Source organism: Leptonotus elevatus, chromosome 3 (genome assembly GCF_054856555.1).
Source record: "Leptonotus elevatus isolate MCC_2025b chromosome 3, RoL_Lele_1.0, whole genome shotgun sequence".
In the NCBI taxonomy this organism is placed as follows: domain Eukaryota; kingdom Metazoa; phylum Chordata; class Actinopteri; order Syngnathiformes; family Syngnathidae; genus Leptonotus; species Leptonotus elevatus.
Genome location: NC_141241.1, coordinates 17,632,011 through 17,653,655, shown reverse-complemented (window position 1 = coordinate 17,653,655; position 21,645 = coordinate 17,632,011). Strand labels below are relative to the sequence as shown.

The 21,645-nt window shown below is 38.8% G+C and overlaps 2 protein-coding genes across 2 annotated transcripts in view; one reads left to right on the top strand and one right to left on the bottom strand.

Annotated features, from left to right (window-relative positions):
* Positions 1-927: 927 nt before the first annotated feature.
* On the top strand, positions 928-11,627 carry swap70a (switching B cell complex subunit SWAP70a). The gene is made up of 12 exons (XM_086071021.1): positions 928-1,134; positions 2,642-2,782; positions 4,086-4,259; positions 4,354-4,578; positions 5,678-5,824; positions 6,667-6,775; positions 6,861-7,042; positions 7,493-7,600; positions 9,608-9,774; positions 9,842-10,040; positions 10,177-10,273; positions 11,319-11,627. Exons 1-12 carry the CDS (start codon positions 1,039-1,041, stop codon positions 11,435-11,437), a joined length of 1,764 nt encoding a protein of 587 aa, XP_085927147.1. The 5' UTR covers positions 928-1,038; the 3' UTR covers positions 11,438-11,627.
* Positions 11,628-13,166: 1,539 nt separating this feature from the next.
* sbf2 (SET binding factor 2) overlaps positions 13,167-21,645 on the bottom strand; it is an 85,584-nt gene continuing 77,105 nt past the window's right edge. The window contains exons 34-42 of the mRNA XM_086071014.1: positions 20,366-20,551; positions 18,427-18,553; positions 18,065-18,192; positions 16,975-17,199; positions 16,794-16,901; positions 16,540-16,730; positions 15,920-16,007; positions 15,716-15,847; positions 13,167-14,223 (exon numbers count right to left, since the gene is read on the bottom strand). Coding sequence (XP_085927140.1) covers positions 14,125-14,223; positions 15,716-15,847; positions 15,920-16,007; positions 16,540-16,730; positions 16,794-16,901; positions 16,975-17,199; positions 18,065-18,192; positions 18,427-18,553; positions 20,366-20,551 — 1,284 coding nt within the window. The 3' untranslated portion in view covers positions 13,167-14,124. The remainder of the gene's footprint in view (positions 14,224-15,715; positions 15,848-15,919; positions 16,008-16,539; positions 16,731-16,793; positions 16,902-16,974; positions 17,200-18,064; positions 18,193-18,426; positions 18,554-20,365; positions 20,552-21,645) is intronic.

Sequence of the window (21,645 nt, the reverse complement as noted above, 5' to 3'; positions counted from 1 at the left end):
TGTATGTCCCAGCGTGTTTCTTATGCAGCCATGTTTATTGTATTATACACTTTCTGGCACAAATATAGCTAGCATCAGACTTTAGAAATATAATGCTCACTAGTACCGTATTTGAAATAATTAAAAAGGACTGATGGCCAATGATTCTCACAGCATCTGTTTTTCTACACTAGACCCGAGCATGAAAAATGAATGTCTATTTTATGGTGACACTCAACTGTCACTTACCCCAAAAACAATTTTCACCTTGAGCAAATTGTTACAGTACAAAGGTGTATCTCAAATTGAATCCCCCCCCCCCCATTAATGCAAAGCAGAAGGTGAGATTTCCAATTACATAACTTCACTACACAGTAAATTGATTATAATTAGCTTACAGCTAAACAATCAGAATGAAATTGAGAATATTCCATCAACATGTTTTAATGTATAGAAATTAGTTAGGAATTGGCGTTATCAAAAATATTTCATCATGTATTTAGTAGTCATTGATATTCACTTTTTGAACTGCAAACTTTGAATTACAAAATGTGCACTTTTGTGTTGCCCTGAGACGAAATCTCCGACTTCAAGATCACCGTATATCTCAAAAGCAATTTTATTGGTATGATTTTAAGTCTCCCTTGAGGCTGTTTTAAATGATAACAATTGTGCTCCAGATTTGCCTCCATATGCACGTATCATGTCGAACAATCCTTTTTAACAATCCGAAGGCGCCCATTTTGCATTTTGTCACCTTCCTAAAACAATGGCCGGATCATGTTTTTAAAAGAAAGTATAAAAAAAAAAGGGTGGGGGGGAGAACCAAAAACCCATAACCCATAACCCATTGCAATATGTTTATAAGTAAATAAGACTACTGAAATGATTTCATTTAAAGGTACATACTCTTGTGTGCCAAACTAAACGTAGCACAAGATGGCGCCATCAGCCCGTTGATTGGGGCAACATCACAGGGGTGTCGCACATGCATGAACAGTCAAGAGGCACAAACAAAACACTCGAACAGGCTGACAAGCGGGTAGACTTGAGTACAAAATGTGGCTTCGTGAAGACCTTTTAAAATCCATTTGGCACGCTTTCACAGCCCTGGACGTGGACCAGCGGGGTAAAGTGTCCAAGTCGCAGTTAAAGGTGAGCGCCATTACTTCTTATGTCACGTTTCATTGAGTTAATTTATTGTAAATGCAGAAATTTCACCTGATGTATTAGCATTGACTGGCTTTTTAAAATGTTAAAACAAAAAATTAACAACAAATGAACATTATTTTTCTGTATGTTTCTTTTAAGCAACTTTTCCAAGTAGGCTACCAGTTTGTATTCTCATTAAAAACAAATATTAATAGATTTGATTTGGTCGAGAAGGTCACAGTTTCCTTTGTAATAATGTTGACCCATAGCAACCCCTGGAAAATAAAATGAAAAGAAGCACACTGAAGCCAGCGTAAAAAAAAAAGGACATAATTGTAACAGGCAATAATGGTCAAATGCCCAACACCACATTACAGATTGCTACTACTACTAGAAAACCGAAAGCTAACGTCTCCCGTGAAATTAGAATTTCCACTGGTAGATGTTTTTTTTTTAAACATAATACTGTAGCTATTTATTATTATTGTTATTATGTATGATCCCATTGATTAATGGAATAAAACCTAGGGAAACATGTTGATATAATGATATAAAATTGATTTCCCTCCCCCAAAGTTAAAGCAGATATTTCATGTTGTCTTATGTTAAACACTAAAGATAATGAGACATTTTTCATTGAAGACTACATAAATCAGAAAACATTTACTGTTGAGAGGCTGAATTCAGAGGATTTGGACAATTTTAAGATGGAAAAATGGTGATAAATGATTCATTGATTAATTTTTGCACCTCTATACTGTACGGTACTGTTCAGATGTGAAGACATTTGGAAAGAAGATAATCACATTAGCTGTGTCTAGACTGTATTTGTGGTTATTTTAATGTCATCTTCATAAAAAAAAAAAATATTTTCCTTGAAAAAATATGGATATTTCTAAGTGACCCTAATCGTTTGAACCCTAGAGAGTATACTGTATCTATATATCTACATAATATGCAAGAACTTTATTTTCAAAAGTAGGAATACATTTTCAGTACATACAATGTACTGTATATAAAAAAAAGTCTATATATCCCTGTTAAAATGCCATGTTTTTGTTAAAGGAAAAAGAAAGAGAGACAATAATTTATAAGCTTTTTCCACCATTACTGTGACCTGTACAACCCAATTGAGAAAAAACAAAAAATTCAGAAATGGGACATAAAAACGAACAACTTAAATAATGTGGTCGCGCAAGTGTACGATTTCTTATAACAAAGGCTGTGTTAACTTCAGAATTAACCAATTATATTCAAAATCATTTTTAAATTAACATTAGCACACAACTGTCACCTTTTAAAGTATAATTTGAGAAACCCATGTATTATTGTAACTGCTCGAGAAGGACTATTTAATTCTGCTAAATGTTTCTTAAAAGTTTTTCTGAGCACGGAGTCATCGCTTGCTCAGTCATGCTTGTAAATGTCATCCCTATTTTGCATTTGCGTAACATTTGCACTCTCGGCACTTTTGTGTTCACAATTGAATATGTTACGCGTGCTTCTTCAGGTGCTGTCTCATAGCCTGTGCACCGTCATGAAGATCCCCCATGACCCCATAATTCTTGAGGAGCACTTTAAAGATGATGATAAAGGACCTCTCTCCAACCAGGGCTACATGCCCTACCTCAATAGGTTCATTCTTGACAAGGTGGGACAGTTCTGAGTGAATTCAATATTTTCTCTAGTAGTACTATTTTAGATGTCTTGATAGAGTCTTACTCTGAATAAACATTGACAAAAAGTCCTCTTACTAACTTTGTGCAGGTGCAGAGCTAATGGTAGCTGAACTTTCAGCACTTTATCTAAAATAGCAAATGCCAACTTCAATCTGCAGGTTGCCCCCCCCCCCCCCACACACACAAAGAAAACTGTGGATTTACACTTGTTAACTAGTATGTGCATCAATTGAAAGTAACTCTGGGTAACAATAATTTATGTAACAGGGGGACAGAAATTCAGCTGGACACTTTCGCATCAATTTCGTACCGTCGCTTCCTGCCCCTGACGACGCCCACTTTTCGGCTAGTGTACTATCTCTACTTGAAACATAAATTTTCAAGAGCATTGTTCAATCAGAAGTTTTTTTTTTTTTAATCAGTGAATCAATTTCAAAACATAATTGATCATTCTCCTCTTCAATTCTAATTACAAGGGAAGCACTTCACTTTCCTTTCATCCATTCATTTTTTTTGTACTGTGCACGCTCACTTAAAGGGATACTTGACTCATTGAGCTATTTTCAGCAATAAAAAGTTAATATTTTGTCCAGAATTAATTTGATAACTTCATTATTTTTCACGTGCAATTAACGACCAATCATGGCCCAGACAACAGGTGATCCATGATTGGTCGTTACCTACTTCCTCAGCACAGGTGATGTCATCTTCAATCGACGGCAAGTGGAATATTTTTTTTTTTTAAAGGTATTGAGTGTACGTAAAAAATAATTACGTTATTAAATTAATTCTGGGCAAAATATTAACTTTTTGTTGCTGAAAATGGCTCAATGAGTCAAGTATCCCTTTAACGAATGCTACAATAAATCAATTTGAAGTAAGATTTAGAGTAGTTGCAAGTTTTGTCCCCTCAAGATTTTTTATTCACATGTTTGAAGCCAAATGAGTGAAGTTCCAGACTTTCTGTTTGTACTTGCAAGTTGTTTACTTGCTTCTCTCTGCTGGGCTCTGACTTGAATTCCAATGAGGCCCTTAACTACTTTGGCGAGTTGCACAAACAAACAGTGGACAATTCATTAGGTACACCTGCTGAATTTATAGATTGACACTGCATTCGTGTAACAAAATGTTTTGTTTTTGTGTTTTACAGTAATACAGAATTGTGTTCTATCATATTATTTAACAGAGCATTACTATTATTAAAGACATCATTTTGAAATTATATTGTTAGTATCTTGTGAGTCTAAGAACCGAATGCTGCTTTTTCAAGTGCAGGTGCAAGAAGATTTCGATGTGCTGGAGTTCAACAAGATGTGCTGGACGCTGTGTCACAAGAAAAATGTCTGCACGGATAATCTACTCATCTCAAACGGCGATGCTTTTAAAATCTGGTGCATTTTCAACTTCCTGTCTGAAGACAAGTACCCGCTTGTCATTCTGACTGAGGAGGTGAGAGGATCTTGCTTCTATCTGCTTCCTCTGTCTTACTCTTTCGGCTGCGAGAGTCGTGTGTGTGTGTGTGTGTGTGTGTGCGTGTCTTTAGGTGGAGTACTTCCTGCAAAAGCTGACCGAGGCTATGGCGAGCGGGTGGAGCGAGGAGGATCTTTCGGATGCCAAGCTCCAGTTGAGAAAGCGACGCTGGCTGACTGTGTGGGAGATGATCCAACTGGTGGGAACGGGTGCCTTCAGCAAGGGCATGGACCAGCAAAGTCTCTCCATGGGCATCAACGAGGTCTTCCAGGAGCTCATACTGGACGTGCTGAAGCAGGTTGGTACTGAGACTGAGAGGTCCGCAATTACATCTGGTTCTCAAACTTATTAAGTGCCACCTCTAAAAATTACCAAGTACCACCAGCATGACCAACTTGACAATACGCAGCTTGGAAGGCCAAAGTACATATTAAAAATGAGACAGAGGTTTTATTTTTTATTTTTATTTTTATTGTTATTATTATTTTTTAAAGAGCTCAGTATTGTTCATTCGGTAATGTCATCATCATTGCTCTCTTTTTATTATTATTTTTTTTTCTAAAGAGCATCTTTCACATTATTGTAAGCCACTGCAACATTTCAATCTAACTTTATTTGTATAGCACCTTTTATACATTAAAATGCAACTCAAGGTGCTGAACAATTAAAACATCCATAGTACAATAAAAAGAACCCCCCCCCCCTCCGCCCAACAATCCCATGATCTTAAAAAAACAAAAAAGCAAGGCACAGAGAAACCATGTAAGGAAAGGCAACCAGGATTTTGCAGGTTTTTCCATTAATATTGTGCTGAAAAAACTTGTATTTAAATAATACAATTAAAATGTATTGCACGTAAAACTTAAATAAAAATTGCACCTATACATAAAAAAAACCAATAGCTCTTAAAAAATTAAATGCAAATGCACTTTTAAGTTAAATTTAAATAAACTGCACCAGTGATACATGAATGACATTTTGAGAGTCACCGACCTAATTGTTCAATAATTGTCCTGGTCAGTCAAAAAAAAAAATCTGAAATTTAAGTGTGCATTTATAAATTTAACTCTTGGATTTTTATTAGTACACTGAGCCAGTGAGTAAGAAAAAAAAAAAAGATTTCATAATAACACCACTAGATGTTGTCATAAGTCAACATCTAGTGGTGTTATCATGATTTGTCAACATGAATTAAGATGTAATGTGAGACCATGGAACCTCCGTGGTAGCTCTGTGACACTCCTTTGTTCAGATTCCAAAACAAATTTCGCATAAGAAATAAGGAAATATAAATAACATGTTCTATTGTAAATTGTAATCGTAAGAAAATAATAACAAAGTGAATACAAAGTCTTACTTTTAATGCCTGCTGATGAATACGTCCTGTGTATTTAAAGGGCTACATGATGAAAAAGGGCCATAAGAGGAAGAACTGGACAGAGCGCTGGTTTGTACTGCGACCCACCTCAATGTCATACTACGTCCGTGAGGATCTTGTTGAGATGAAAGGTCACATCACTGTGGACCAAAACTGTTGTGTGGAGGTATGTTATCATTAGAGCATCATCTATTTTACTTTTTGCAGTGGTGAGCGGCATATCCCGAAACACAATCAGAAGCACTGAACTACATTTATAATTTAATTTTGTATTCCTTGAAACTGTATTCATTTATTTGAAAACTGTCTTTTCTTTTGATTTTGTGCCATTTCTCTTGACTGAACTGCTTCCATACCATGTATGTTTTTTTGTTTTTTTTTGTCCAATCAGATTTCAGCTTTTTATTTGTTGCCATATCTATCTTATCTGGCCAATGAGTAGTGCTGGTGTCTTAAACTATTAGTTACGGGACTGTTTCTTTAATTAAACAATCAGATTTCAAATTCTTATGATCTATTTTATTTCCCGGTAATTAAAAAAAAAAAGACTTTTTTTTTGTCAAGTTAGTAGAAATAATTTTAAAAGTTAGTGGATATAATATACAATGGATATAAAAAAAAAAGAGCCTACACAGCCCTATCGAAATACCAGTTATGTAAATAAATAAATAAATAAATAAATCCACCATTTTGTGACCTGTAGAAAAGTAAACATAAATAATGAGTTTACTCTGATTAAAATTCATCTGCTTTAGTGAGCTTTTCATGACATTTTCCAAAGGTTTGATGCTAACATTGACTGGCATTTAGAACTATGAATAATTTCCTCCACCTTGACTAAGGCCTCACTGACGAAAAATGGTGTACTTTTTATACACAGTATACATGCTGTAGTTGCATGCTGTTTTCAGATAGTAATAATGTTTTCTGTACAAGTAATTGCAATGTAAAAAGTGTTGGTATTAACAAGTGGAAACACATAAATAGAAATAATGTTCTCCCCTAAAGTCTCTCCCAGACAAAGAAACAAAGAAATGTCTGTTCATCATCAAATGCCCCGATAAAAGCTTTGAGATCAGCGCGTCCGATAAAAAGAAGAAGCTGGAATGGATTCAAGGTAGAAGACGTTCATTTTCCGCCGCTCTGCGTCTCTTTGTCACTGCAAATGTAATCTTCCTCCGTCTCCCTTTATCACCCGTCAGCTATTCAAAGTTGCATCCAGCTGCTGAGGTTGGGGCTGCCCTCCCCTCATCGCGAGGCCCGGCTGAGACGCCGCCAGCTCCGGCAGAGGCAGCGGGAGGAGGAGGACGAGCTGGCCGAGAGGATGAAGCGGCTCCAGGCGGCCAATGACAGCAACCAGATGCAGCTGGACGCCATGAAGAAGGTGGCGCTTTGATGACACATTGACAAAGAAATACAAGTTAGCAACAAATTGCATTCAGAAGTTGGAGTGAAGTTTATTGCAGCATGAGTGTCACTCAATCATGGCGGAAATGCTGCACTGAAAACAGTCGATATGGTACATATATATATATATTTTTTGTAACCTTGTCTTGAAAAAAATGGAGATGTGCATGTGTGCCGGTCTACGGAAATAGAGACCTACAGTATATCTCAATTCCATTTCAAGCAGTTTGAGATCGGGAAGTGAAACCTCGCATGCAAATGGCGGCTTTTACCATCGACACCTGCATCTTCGACTCTATTGGCCATGACACGTTTGACACATTAAATGGTTGACCGTTTATAATGTACTGATCTGTGTGGTGTTTTTATTGAGAGTCATGCTGCACCCACTCAACATGCGTCCCCATGTGATTTTTTTTGTTCCCAGAAAATGGAGGTGGTTGCAGCTGATGCGGCGACAGAACAAGAGAGGAGGATGAAGACTGAGTTGGATCTGCAGGATCGCCTCAGGCTGGACCTGGAAAGAGAGAAAATGGTGAACAAGTTATTTCTGTCTTCCTGCCATCACTCATGCGTGGCTCCGTTCTTCCAGGAAGGACATGCGTAAAGATCATGTTGACTCATCTGCGGGTGTGTGTGCGTGTGTCAGACTCATGATCTCTCGTTTATCAGATGACACACAAAGATTTGGATAGATCCTGTGTTTGTTTGAATGAGCTCTGTAAATGCAGCGCATTTGTGGTACAACTTCCAATGTTGAACTGAAGCCATTCTATGGCTGTAATTATTTCATTTAATCAATTAATCTATTGACTATTTGGTCAATTTAATTTGATGACTCCGAAAAAAAGAAGAAGGTTATTTCCATCCTTTATTCAAAAGCAGGACATTATTTCAAATGGACAATGTAAGAATGTTGATCAATGTTTTCCAAAGTAAAAGTAGCTCTTTGCAAGTGTTTTATTTAAAAAAAGAAAAGAAAAAAAACACTCAAAAACCCACTAATCAGTCTGCTTTGTTGAGACACCGAAATTCCAATGGTTTGGACATTTTTAAGTTAAACAAGGTTCTCTAAACCATGAGATTGATTCATTTGCTAATTTAATAATTGTACCTCTAATTGATTCCATGATTACATGTTTCACTTTGGAAACAATCTAAATACAGTAACATGAATTAATAAGTTCCAGGCTTAAACCGTCATCGTCATTAAACCTTTAACTGTACATTTAATAGTTTCAGTGGCATAATAACAATTACACAAGTTTAAAGAGAAGTATAATAAAACTAAAACATTTTTTTTTAATGAAACTCCTCTCGAAGCACCAGACAAAAACACAGAAATGTTGGTTTGTCAAGAGATTCTGACACCTTGTGGTCCTTTGCATGTACTGGAGTTCCTTGGCCACCTAGGGTCAGTATAATACAGATCACCCACTGACCCACCTATGACTGGTTAGCCGATATAGCACACGCCCGTCCGTGCAAGACGTTGAAGCGACAGGGTGGCCATCTTGCTCCTCCCATCTCGAGAGCAGACTACGGTATAAAACTATACGATATACGTACAGATTAGACATATACAGCTTGTAGGCAGTTAGTATAGGGCTGGGAGCTGGGTGGTCACTATTTTTTAAAAAGTAAAAAATAATAATATAAAAAATTATCAAGTGGATGGTATGTGGTGTTTTGAAGACCCCCTTTTTCTTTTATCGCTCAGTTCCTTAGATCCCAATATTAGATTTGGCAGAGGCATCTTTTGTTGAATTAGTTATAGTTCTTTAATAAAAAAAAAAGTACGTTTCCTCCTGTAAACATCTTTAAGCATATAATTCATACATTTATTTAAGGCAAGTTGTAAAATGTCTGAAGTCCTCTTGTTTATGTTGTAAAAAATTAAAACATCATAAATCATGCTGTTTCTACTAAGTACTTTCTCAAATGTTTTCCAATTTCGATACTGTAAATGTATAGGATCGTATGCCGAGAAACGTTTCTTGGGAGGAGTAATATGGCGGCCTCGCGGCTTCAAAAGGCTCGGCCTATCGGCTATTCAGTAATATAGTCAGATCAGTGAACATACTAGATACTGACACATTGTGGTGCTTTGTATGTACTGTAGTTATTTAGCCACCAGGGGCAGTATAATACAGATCACCGCTATCTTGCTTCGACATACAGTACATACAGTCATACTAATGCTATTTTTTGCTAGCCCATTTATAGGAATTTTACAGTTGTCAGTTAGCATTAAGCTAAATGTCTTTTCCTAAGGCAAAGCAATGAAGTTTCTAAACAACTTAGAATCTCTTGTTTGGGGGGGCATTATTCACTACCTGTAAAACTGCTTCGGCAACACATCCCCTGACCAACAGCTGGTATTGAATGCATTTTAAGTTGGCTCCTTGATATAATTTCAAAGGCTTCATGTTTGAGCAAGGCTTTGGTCAGGTGTGAGGCAAATGAAAGCCTGCTCAATGCAAGATGGGAACAACACAGCACTATTGTGTGTGTGCGTGTGTGTGTGTGTTTGCTCATGCAGGTTCGTCAGCAGATGGAGGAGCAGGTGGCCCAGAAGTCCAGCGAACTGGAGCAGTACTTGCAGCGTGTCCGCGAGATGGAGGATATGTACCGTCAGCTGGAGGAAGCCTTGGAAGACGAGAGGCAGGCCAAGCAGGACGAGGAGGCCATGCGCAAGCTGCAGGCCAGGTCTCACGCGCACACACACAAACACCTGTCATACGTGTGAGGTCAAAGAGGTGCGTCGCCATGACAGGCTGCTGGAGGAGGAGGCGGCCAGGAGGGCGGAGCTGGAGCGCCTCCACCTGCAGCAGAAGCGGGCGCTGTGCCAAACGCAGGCCGAGAAGCGGGAGCTGGTGGCCGAGCGGCTGGCCAAGGAGCGAGAGCTGCAGGCCGCCGCGGTGCAGCTGGAGAGGGTGGAGGTGGAACGACACGGGGCTCTGCACAAGTATGAGGTCAGCGAGTACCACGGATCAACGATTCCATCAAATCCTCATTCTTAAAACGTCTTCGGCACCTTGAATCATCATCACTTTCGTCCCTGTTACGGTCCTGATATACACCTGTCTGGTATCCATATTTATCACACAGGAGGTGTCGAGGAATCTGGAGCGAGCCGCTAACAAGACCAAGAAGTGGAAAGACCAAGTGGCCAAACATGAAGGGCTGGTGCGCCTCATCCAGCCAGGTACAAACTTAAATATATATATATATTATTTTTTTTTGGGGATCACAACCAGACTGGACTCAACATTAACACGCAACACTTGCACAATTGAATACAGAGGTGGCAAAAATAATGACCAGCTCTGTTGTTGAAGCCGACCCACCAAACATTTACTTATTTAATTTGTTGCATTTTATTCCTACACATTTTTAATTAAATTGTACTGAATTGATATATTTAGTGGAATAACTGTTGATTGATTGTAAATGGTAAACTAAAACAAACAATATTTATAAATAATGCAATTTTAAGTTGAGAATTATTTTCTATTTAGCACAATTATCTCATTCAATGACTGCTTCATTTACTGTAAATATTCAAAGAAAGGCATAATACTAAAATAAACCATTTGAAGTGTACATTTAATATTTTTTTCCTCTTTTATTTCACAATTGGTATTATTACAATTTTGAAATGAACTGTTTTTTGTTATAATTGTATATTTTACATATATATATTAGTTTTTAAAATATATTTGTTATTTAGGTATCTCATTAATTGATTGGTTAATGGATTTATTGTAAAAAAAATATATACATTTTAAATGAGGAATAAAAAAAAAATATATATATTTTATTTAAAAAATGGAAAAGTTATTGCAGTTAAATATATAAATAATATAATTTTAAAATGAGAAGGAATTATTCCTTCATTAATCTATTCAGCTGCTATATCTCATTGATTGGCTAATTGAATTGTAAAAAAAAAAAAAAAGTAAGATAAAACATTATGGAAATAATCCATCTTAAATATACACTTAACATTTATAATAATTAAATAACATTTTAAAAACATGAGTTATTTTATTATTGAAATGATATATTTTACTTATATTTATTATTATTGGTGTCTGTTCAATTATCACAATAATTGATTGGTTATTTGTTTTTGTTTTTTTAAATAACGATAACCTATGAATATATGGTACGACTTATCCCGGCATCAATAATCTAACGCTCGCATGGGAAAAAGGAGTTCAGAACATGGTCGCTATGTGGTCTTGCAGGCCACAAGGATCCCCAGAGGGTGACCAACTGGGGGCCGGCTTCGGTGACCGACGTGGAGCTGGAGCTGAGGAAGAAGTTCTGGCAGGAGAGCAAAAGCCACCAGGCACAAAGTCCATGAAGGAACAATGAAAAGTGTGTGTGTCTCACATTGCATTTGCTGATTCCACACCACGACTCCCTCAACTGCCAGAGTTGACTAAATGATACACTGCAATGTAGTACTGCAATTTAACTAATTGCCATGAATTAAGTCATTTTACTAATAAAAAAAAAGAAGAGAAAAACTTAAATAAATCACCTGACGTACATTTCTGACTCCGCGGATCTTATGACCGTGAGTGTCCTTTAGGTGGCAGCATAAGACCATCTTACTCCGTTTAGCGAGCATGAGACGTGACGAAGCTTTAAAATAGAAACATTTTGACGTGGCATTTTTATTATATAGTATATTTTTGTCAGTTATTATCAAATTTATATATATATATATATATAAAAATCCAATCTGTTCAACAACTGTATCAAATGGAGTGCGCATATTGTTGAGGGTTAAGGACTCCTTATTTCTTCTACGTATGCAAAGTATTTATATCTCAGCAAATAAAAATGCGGTGCCTCTTCCTCCCGCTTTCACAATCACACAAGCATTCCGACACGGAGAACAGCTCCAGTTGTCTCCCCTCATGTCCCCCCCCCCTCCCCCCAAAAAAATCACCCGCAACAAATTCATTTGGATTCATCTCAAACATCTCCTCATCCAAAACTGATTGGGAACATTCTTCAATGTTGAAAAAAAATCGGACAGATGCATCTTTGCCGGGTGACCTCAGGGGTCAAAAGTTTCACCAGCACCAAAACAACATAACACAGGCCTTCTTCTCTCGTATTATCTGCTGGCAACGTACACACACCATATATTTAAAAACATATAAAAAAATGTTTGTGTGCTTTTTTTCCCTTTTTTTTTTACTGCATGGTTCTCATTATTTAGTTTTTAAAAAATATATATAATTTAGCATATTGGGATTTGCATTTGTCATTAAAGTAATGCAGTATATTAAAAAAAATAAAAGTAGGACTCGGGCAAAAATAAAATTGGGAAATAACATACTATGTACCACTAAAACAAATACACAATATTAATTTATTTGTATTTGATCCGAATTGATGCGAAGGAGTTAACCTCAAAAATGAAATCAATATTATCAGTATATTCTTAGCAAATAGTACATACGGTTCAGAATTCTTGAATTCACAACTTTCACAAGTTAAAACACCCAAAAATAGCGCTGGAGAAGTACTTGTGCCCATCTGGTACTCTTGAGACGATCAGTCTACATAAGAAGCATGACAGCTGACATCTCAGAGGAGCAGATGGGCTCCTGCGCCCACTTTACAGGCCACATAGGGGGGGGGGCCCGGTTTGCCGAAACTGGACTCAATTAAGTGTTGATTGTTGCTTACATAGCTCAAGTATTATTGGCCTCATTGTGCTTACATAACATCCAAACCGCGCGCTCGTCCAAGTGGATTACACCAAATATCCGCATCCTCCTCATGGGCTCACGTTGCAAGAATGCGGCAAAGAGAAGAAAAAGTATCCTGCCGTGGCATGCGTCCACGCTTCCTGCTGGAAGACCTTCATGTAATATGGCGGGTGGGCTTCCTTCCGCATCAGGGGTCAGCAACCCGCAGTTATCCTCTCTGTGCGTGCACTCGCAGTGGACAACGAAGCGCTCTAAAGCCAGCGCACCATCTGAAGGGACGATAGCTCGCTCGCTAATTGCACGTCGCAATTTCTCCAGTTCGTCGTGGTAGAGAGGTCGACTCGCACACACAACCAGGAACAATTTCAAGTACGTCTGATTTATTTCCACAAAAGAAAAAACAGTTAGTGTCGGCACAAGACGGCAAAATGATACTGTGACAAAGCTTCTGGTAGCTTTGAATAGCTTCATTTTCTTTTGATGCAACGGTAAAAGACATTTTTGTTAAAAGTAGTGCTGTCAAAGTTTAACACTTTAACTCCAGAGTTAACTCGAGAGTTAAAGCGTTAACTTTGACAGCACTAGAAGTTTTAAGAAGACAAAAACAAAGCGTCGTCCTTTTGAGAAAGAATAACAGGTCACTTGGGTATTTGCAACGGTAACTTAAAAAAAAACAACAACAATTAGTCACATCAGGAAGGTTAGAAAAGGTTTGCTTTACAAAGTCAAAAGTTGACACAAATATTTACACAAAGAAACACAAGGGAACTAAAAAAAGAATAATTTACAAGCCACGAGACGACGTCGTTAGGCCTGACGGACATTTCACAACAACATTTAAATAGAACAAGAACGTCAGATAACTTTTTGAACCGGCTGTGCAAATTGTTTTTCTTCTTTCATATTTCTTTGAACATGTGAAGTAACATCTCGCTGGAGGAAAGCTCACATGCAGTGTGAATGGAAAAAGCTAACAAAATGGCTTCCGCCTCACTTGGGGAGTGCGTACGGTTCCTAAGTGCAACAAATTGCCTTGTCATGTGCATTAAACACCAAGCAGCAGTAACTTCTCCTGGTAGTAAAATAGAACTTCTTCTTCGTTACAAAATGGCGCCCACGGTTTTGACGCCCAGTGAGTCGTATTGCTTACAAGTGGTCCCTCTCTCCTTCTCCTCCTCGATGGCGGCTGTAGCCCCTAAAAAAAAAAGAAAAAAAAAGTCTGATTTGGGGGGGGGGATGGCGAGCTGTCTTTGATGGCTGATGTCCCCGGCAGGCCGGCCGGCGCCGCGGATAACCCGGCTCGACCTGGCGGCGGCGCGCCTCAGGCGTCAGAGATGCAGTTCTGGATCTTGTCCATCCACAGCTGAGCGCTGGCCGCGTCTGACGCGCAGAAATTGTACACTCGCTTGCTGGTCTTCAACTGAGACAAAAGAAATAACACACACAACAACAAATGTAGCGATTGAGCAGATGTACTTTGCCACTTGCCAGCATGAGGAACAACACTCCATTCACTTGTCAATGGGTCTACATGGGTCACCATTACTGTGACCTATAACCTGTACAACCTAAGTGAGTTTTTTTTTCTTTAAGAGTGGAAGTGAAAATAAACAGCTGAGATGTGGTTGCACAAGTGTGCACACCCTCTTCTTTTTCACATTAACAGGTATGTGGCTGTGTCCACAATGAAATAATCACATTCAAACTCATATTAAAAGGGATACCAGCACGGACCTGCCACAACTTAAAAGTGCCCCAAATAAAGTTCTGCAGTTCTAGTAGGCTTTACCTGCCATGCCTTTGCTTTCAGGCAGAAACCTGAACATTTTGTGCTGACTGCTATTTGGAACTGTTGATTATTCCCGCTACCTTCACTATGGTGCCAGACCGAGCGACCAATAAATTCCAGGTTCAATTATAATTGTTTTTTTATAGAGTCCTCCTCTTCATGCTATCTCATTCAGTGGTCGGAGTTTTCGTGTCTTAGCTTTGAGTTCCATATCGTTTTATGTAAATCTATGTGTAAAAAAGGGGGGGAGAAAAAAAAAAGTAAAACAATAATTTAAAAATTCTATTTTCCTAATGTAATTTTTTAAAATTATAATTTATTTTATTTTATTTTAAATAATTACAAATCCAATTCTACTGTTTATTTTCCTTATTCTAATTTAATTTTTAATTTGTATTTAAAATAAGAAAATCCAATTCATAATGTTTATTTTCCTGTTTTTCATTTTCATTTTTATATTTTTTAATATAAAGTAATTAAAAAGCCCAATTATACTGTTTATTTTCCTAATGTTTTATTTTTTAATTTAATTTTTAACTAAAATAATAATTAAAAATCCCATTTATGTTTATTTTCGTAATGTTTGCTTTATTTAATATGTATTTTTTTATACTTAAAATAATAATAAAAAATTCCATCTATAATGTTTATTTTCCTCTTTTTCATTTTACCTTAATTTTTTAAAAATATAAAGTAATTATAAATCCATGTATACCGTTTATTTTCCTAATGTTTTATTTTTAATAGAATTTCTTATTTGGAAATAATAATACAAAATCCAATTTATGTTTATTTTCCTAATGTTTTCTTAATTAAAGTTGTATTTTTTAGTTTAAATAATAATTTAAAATCACATTTATGTTTATTTTCCTGTTTTTCATTTTACTTAAATAACATATTTTTTTATTTTTAAATAATAAGTAATTATAAATCCAATGTTTACTGTTTATTTTCCAAATGTTTTTCTTTTTTTTTATTGTTTAAAATTACATTATATACATTTAAAAAAATAATAATTACAAATCAATTTAGTAATAATGTAATGTACATTAGATACATTTAATAAAAAAGACTAAATAGTTGAACCAACCAGTTTAAAAAAATAGTAAATATCGGCTCTCACGTCAAAGAACGCCTTGTCACTGATGTGCTTGGGCGCTCCGGTGGTCGGCGTGGCGATGAGCACCGACTCCACCTCGGCCAGCTCGATGTGACCTCGGCAGTTGGTGTCCTCGCCGGTGTCGTAGTACCTCATCTGCCAAGACCAATGAGCCGTGTCACAAACTGCGAGCGCTCTCTGGCGCCCCCTTTTGGGAAGTTGCCCCACCTGGTGCTTGGTGACATCCAGCACGAACCAGCGAGGCTTCCAACCTTTCAGCAGGGCTCCACGTTTGTACAGGACGCCCTCGTACGACCTGCGCAGATGGAAAGACGTTCTAGTGCACTCTTTGTCATACAATTGAGTGTACTAGTAGAAGGACTATGAAGGACCGTTAGCATGATGTAGCGCACGCTAATATAAAACGACTCCCCACATCACGCTGTACATTGCGTTCCTGCTGTGTTGAAGGGCGGCCAGCTGCGGTTTCCCTGAAGACTTCCGCACATGTTCTTTGGAGATTCACATCCGCGCTTGACCACGCGAGTCAAAGTAAATCAATTAAGAGTGATCAGGTACTCCTCACTGTATGAGTCTATGATTTACGGGCAATGGAATTCAGACATACGGCATATTAGCAATTCATGTGCGGAAGTTGATTTGGGGAAACGACGACATCCAAAAGTGCGATTAGGGTGAAATCATCAACATCTTGTACTTGAAGCACTTCGCCGCCACCGTGTCACGCAACATTCTCCCGCGTTGACTCAAGAGCAAGCCTGCGCCAAGTAAATCGAGTGTGAAGCACCCCGCGGGGGTGATGGGGGGGGGGGGGGTTCACGGCGAACCTGTTCTCCTCGCTCTTGGGGGTGAACTGGTTGTAAAGTGTGGCGGCGCGCCGGTTGATCCCATTGGACGTGGCCGCGCTGCGCTCGTCCACCAGGCTGCTGTCCGGCAGGTGCAGCATGGAGCGCCGCTGGAGAGCCTGCAGGCTGGACGTGGGAATGAGGCCGGAAATGCACAGCGGCTGCTTGCAGAGCTGCAAAATACAAAATGAGGATGACAGATGACGCCATCATCAAATATGGACGGACCAACTTACACTTCCTTCTTGCTTGAGGTCTTCCTGGATACTAATGAGGATTCGGTCCAGAGTGGTTTTCCATCTCTCGGGGCTCTGGTTCATTTCTCCCTCCAGCTTCTCAATGTCCTGCCGTACACGCGGGAACGTTTGATTACAAGATGGCCGCCGAGGACGCATCGCGAGGTCGTCTCACACTTACGGTGAGCAGCTTGGTGATGGCATCGGGCTGAGCGCGGCTCACGCTGCTGTAGCAAGGCCACACGATTCTCCTCTTGCTGCTGGAGATGGTCTGGGGCTCCTCGGAGCCGTCCGACCTCGCCGCCATCAGTCGCCAGTCGTAACACGGGCCCGTCGACAGCGTCTCGTCAGTGAAGAAGTCCCACTTGGTCAGGCTGGGGATGGCGACTGATGGTTTGAGGATGGTCTATGAGATTGGAAGGGTTTTGAAGAGAGGCAACTTTTGTGATAAATGAGCAGCTGGGAAAAAATAATTCAACTACAAGTTCCTCCACATTGAAAGCAGCATGGACATCTACTATGGTCAATGTACAGAAGAAAAAGAGAATCACACATTGTGTATTGAACAGAAGGCCCTGCTAGCTTAATGCTAATGCTAATTAGCACCTATGTTGCAGTGCTTTAAGCTTTTAAGGAACAGATTCAACACAAATAGTTGCGCAACAAGGTGGCTAACCGTTCTCACTGTCATATTCTTTATCCTCTGCGTAGAATGAGCTATATTAATACTGTACTGATGATTTTAGAGAGAAGTGTGCTGCAATATGATTGGCTGCTGCAAAGAGGCATGAACTGCCTAAAATAGGTCAAGTTAGATTCATGATTATTCTCAATGAACAGTCTGTCTGTCTTGTATTGTTCCCAGGTGGCAGAGTTGGGAGCAGCATTTAACTGATGTAATGTGATGAAGACGGTTACATTTTTTGTTAATTATTTTTATATATGTCATTACGCTAAGTTTTTAGTATGCACAATATTACAGAGTGCAATTTTTCCTCATTAAGATACACATTTCAACATTTATTTTCTAAGGCTGGAACACATTAATGGCATTTCCATTCATTTCAATGGGGAAAGACAATTTGGGATTCATAACTCAAGGCACCATTGCAGTATATTTTCTATTCTATTCGTATAAGCAGCTGAAAATGGATGGATGGACGGACTTTGGGAACCATCAAGTTTGCAGGACCAAACCCGACGCTCAGCTCGTATCAGATCAGGATGAAAAAGCGCTGCAGCCACGTGCGTCGCTGGAGAGAGAAACTCACTTCGCTCTCTGCTGCGTTGTACAGATAGTTGAAGAAGATCGGACTCCGCCGATGCATCCTGTTGACGCACTCCCAGATGCAGATGCCTTTCCTCGCCTGCTTGTCACCCTTATCGTCAAATAACAAGCCTGCGGGACAACAAGAGACTTTTGAAGAAGGAGAATTATTGCCTCCACAGATTGCTTCCTTTGTGTTGAAAAGATGGAATTTCAGAGCGATTCATCATCTGGCTGGGGAGCGCGAATGGGAACGATGTGGGACGATAAATAGCAGGAACAAAGTGTCCATTTAAAATAAATATGAATCAAAAACGTTGATTAAAAAAGATCCCCTGCTGGTTTGGACCGCAAAAGAACACCGACCGTGCTCCAAGCGCTCGTAGTCGGAGTCCAACAGGAAGTTCTTGAAGCGGTTGGAGATGTGATGATAGGCCAGGAACTTGAGATAGTACTGATTAAACTCAAACTCCACAGGATGCTGCATCAAAATCTGATGGCATAAACACAAATAGACAAAAGACAATAGAAACGACATCAGTGTTTTCCAGTCTCGGCTAATTTGTTGAGTTATTATGCAAGTGTTTCTTCTTCTGGGTGCTCTTTGGCGAGGGTTGGATTCAATTTAGAAATGAACTACAATTTCATGGAAAGTCAATCAGTGCCAGGGTTTAGGTAGGCGAGTGTTGTTTTTACAAACCTCAGCGTGCGAATTGACGAGTCATTCACAAAATTGCCGTGTTTAGGATGAGTGGACAAACACTACTTTTAACGTATGAAGCAAATCTGTGTAGCATTTTTTTTAAACTTTAATTACAGCCTACAATATGTCTACCAGTTTTGGTTTGAGGTCAAATAGATATGAACTCAAAGGGACTACACCTTGCTATTTTAAGCCCTTCCACAGTTAACTAGCGGCATATAATGATGAAATCTTACCTGTAATGTAATTTCTTATGAAATATGAGTTATTTCAGTGGCAATTTTTCTTACCTGGAAGTCAAACGCTCGATTCAGTAAAACCCCGCCTCTCCCCCTGTGGCTGCCGCGCCCCTCTCAAGACGTCAGATAAAATTATAATTTTTTTTTTAAATGGGCTCTAAATTTCACAGGCTGCTAGATTTCTGCGTTTGTTCACGCAAGTCATCAATTCTTGAATAAACATTTTTGACAAAACGGGTTTCTCATAATGGAGGAAAACAGAACTCTGGTCATGTTTTTGATGAGGAATTAGCATTTTTACATGGCTAAAAGGTCCAAAAAGTTGATTTCTCATGTTGCAGTCTCTTTAAATGAAGAACTGGTTCATGAAACCCACTGAAAAAAATGGGATTTTTTTGTACAGCAATAATTACTTTGCCTGATTATTATTTAAAAAAACAAAACTTTATTCTGGCAGTTTTTCCTGTTCCTTTTCCCACTGTTGTGACTAAGTTAACTGGAAACCAATTGCCGACCACTGATCAGATCCGAAGTACGTTCTGGACTTGGTGCACGTCGTCCAAATAATTTGGTTGGACAAGAAAAAGGAAGCTCCAACATGACAGCGAAATCGCATCTTTGTGACCTTATGCCCCTCCAAGGGTCCGAATGACCAATTTTGAGAGGGTAAGAACTGCTGGTGCTCTTTTGGAGGCAAACGATGTCATCAGTGCACCATCCAAAGCTAGCCAGCCGGCGGCGTCCAGCGCCATTCTTCCCACCCAGTAGTATGAAGTGGCCGTTGAATATTTGAGGCCACCTGGGTCTGCTGGCAAAAACAACAGCTGTTTTGGACATGAGGCGCTTCTATTCTCAGCCCTTATCTGAAATCCCGCTGTTTAGAACGCTCCAGAGACCCCCGTGGGCCCCCTCCCCCAGCAGAAGACAAATGGCAAAACTATGTGTTGATGTAAGTGGGTGTGCACATTAATACACAATATTGTCTAAAGTAAGCATTTTAGTGTGAACCTCATGTGTTTGCACTTCATTCTTAAAGCCCCCTCCAAAAACCCCACACGCACACACGAGCCTTCCTCTCAATCCCCCAAACGCTACTTTTTCACGTGTTGCTCCAAATGCGAAGAGATGCCGAAACACGCGAGCACGAGACGCTTCGATGCCGATCACCGGGTTCACGCGCCATCTGGGCCGCAGCCTCGCTGGTGCAATGCGCGCTTGACATCACGCAAGCATCCTTGGGAATTGGTGAAATGTATGGCCTTGCGCTCGTTTGGTCCTCGGGAATGCGATGAGCTCATGCAGAAGATATGGAACGACGCGGGGTCATTTTGAAAGCGGGGGTGTAAGCACATCTATTGCTCACCTGGTGCACGCAGTCCAGGAACTGCAGAAAGATGGGCATAAAGCCGCTGCCCTGACTGCTGGGACTCAGGTTGCTCCGTTGGCTAAACTTGTGGCCGAATGAGAGCCACTCTTTCTCCAGCAGCACCTGAAAGCCCTCCAGCGTGCGGTAGAAAGGGTCGCTCAGCAGCTGCACTAAAGACACCACCTGCGCAAAGGACACGGCTATGAGATGACAAAGATGAACATTGCATTGTGTCTTTGGCGTCCTCGTCGGAATCAGTCGGTTTTCATTAAAAATGGAGCAGAACAAGGACATTCTGAGTGCCTAAACATATCCACGCATACCACCAGTACAGTGACAATTCTAATTCCATTTTTTATTGGACGCATGTGATTTTGCTCTGCAAATGTTTAAATGCTACAGTTTTTTTTAAACATGGTTTTAATGCCCACGAGATATTTGATAAAACAAGTCATTTTAATTGTGTTCTATTATCTTCATATGATGTTTTCAAGTGGCATTGCGACTAGCATTTTGTATTTCAATGAAAGCGGAATCAATCATTATATTATGCATGCTTGAACATTGTCATGCCCAAAAAAAGGTTGCGTGGAGGTCAGCTATGTGCAATGGAAAATCGTTGAGGTGCAACGTCTCAGAAGTCAGCTTGTGGTGATGATACCAGCAAAAAGAAAAGAAAAAAAAAGTTAAATATTATAACACTTAGTTTAACTGACAATGACTGTACTAATTCAACAATAATTATATAATAGGAATACTACTACTACTAATAATAATAATTACATAAATAATAATAATTTAATAATAGTTCAAATATTTTTTATTTAAAATATTAATTGCAAAAATAATATAATAATTGTAATGTGCAGTGGGGGTTTCTAATATATATTATCTCTCAGTATGATGCATTGCAGTGCTACAACCTCAATAATAAACATCCAACCATAATGTTAAAATAATGTCTCATTGTAAAAACAGAGTTTATCTTAACTCATTCACTGCCATTGATGGCTACAGACGTCAAAAATTCATTTGAACTATTTCTATCAGTTTAACATTTTTTTCCACTTTTGTTAAGAAGAGTATGAAAACCTAGAATTTTTTAAATTGTATATTTAGAACAGATGTAAAATCGTGAGTTAACTAGTGAAGTCATGACAAACATTTTAATTGCATGACGCCCCTAATTTTTAATAATCTTTTCTTTTTTAAATGTTTTTTTAAAAGAAGAAAAGATTATTAAAGATTAGGGGTGTCAGGTGATTATTATTTTTTTT

What these genes read in the sequence shown, in the direction of transcription:
- swap70a (XM_086071021.1), top strand. Translation starts at nt 1,039, where the DNA reads ATGTGGCTTCGTGAAGACCTTTTAAAATCCATTTGGCACGCTTTCACA. An exon ending in TGTCCAAGTCGCAGTTAAAG is followed by an intron (nt 1,135 to 2,641) that starts GTGAGCGCCATT and finishes GTGCTTCTTCAG; the next exon opens with GTGCTGTCTCATAGCCTGTG. An exon ending in ATGCGCAAGCTGCAGGCCAG is followed by an intron (nt 9,775 to 9,841) that starts GTCTCACGCGCA and finishes TCGCCATGACAG; the next exon opens with GCTGCTGGAGGAGGAGGCGG.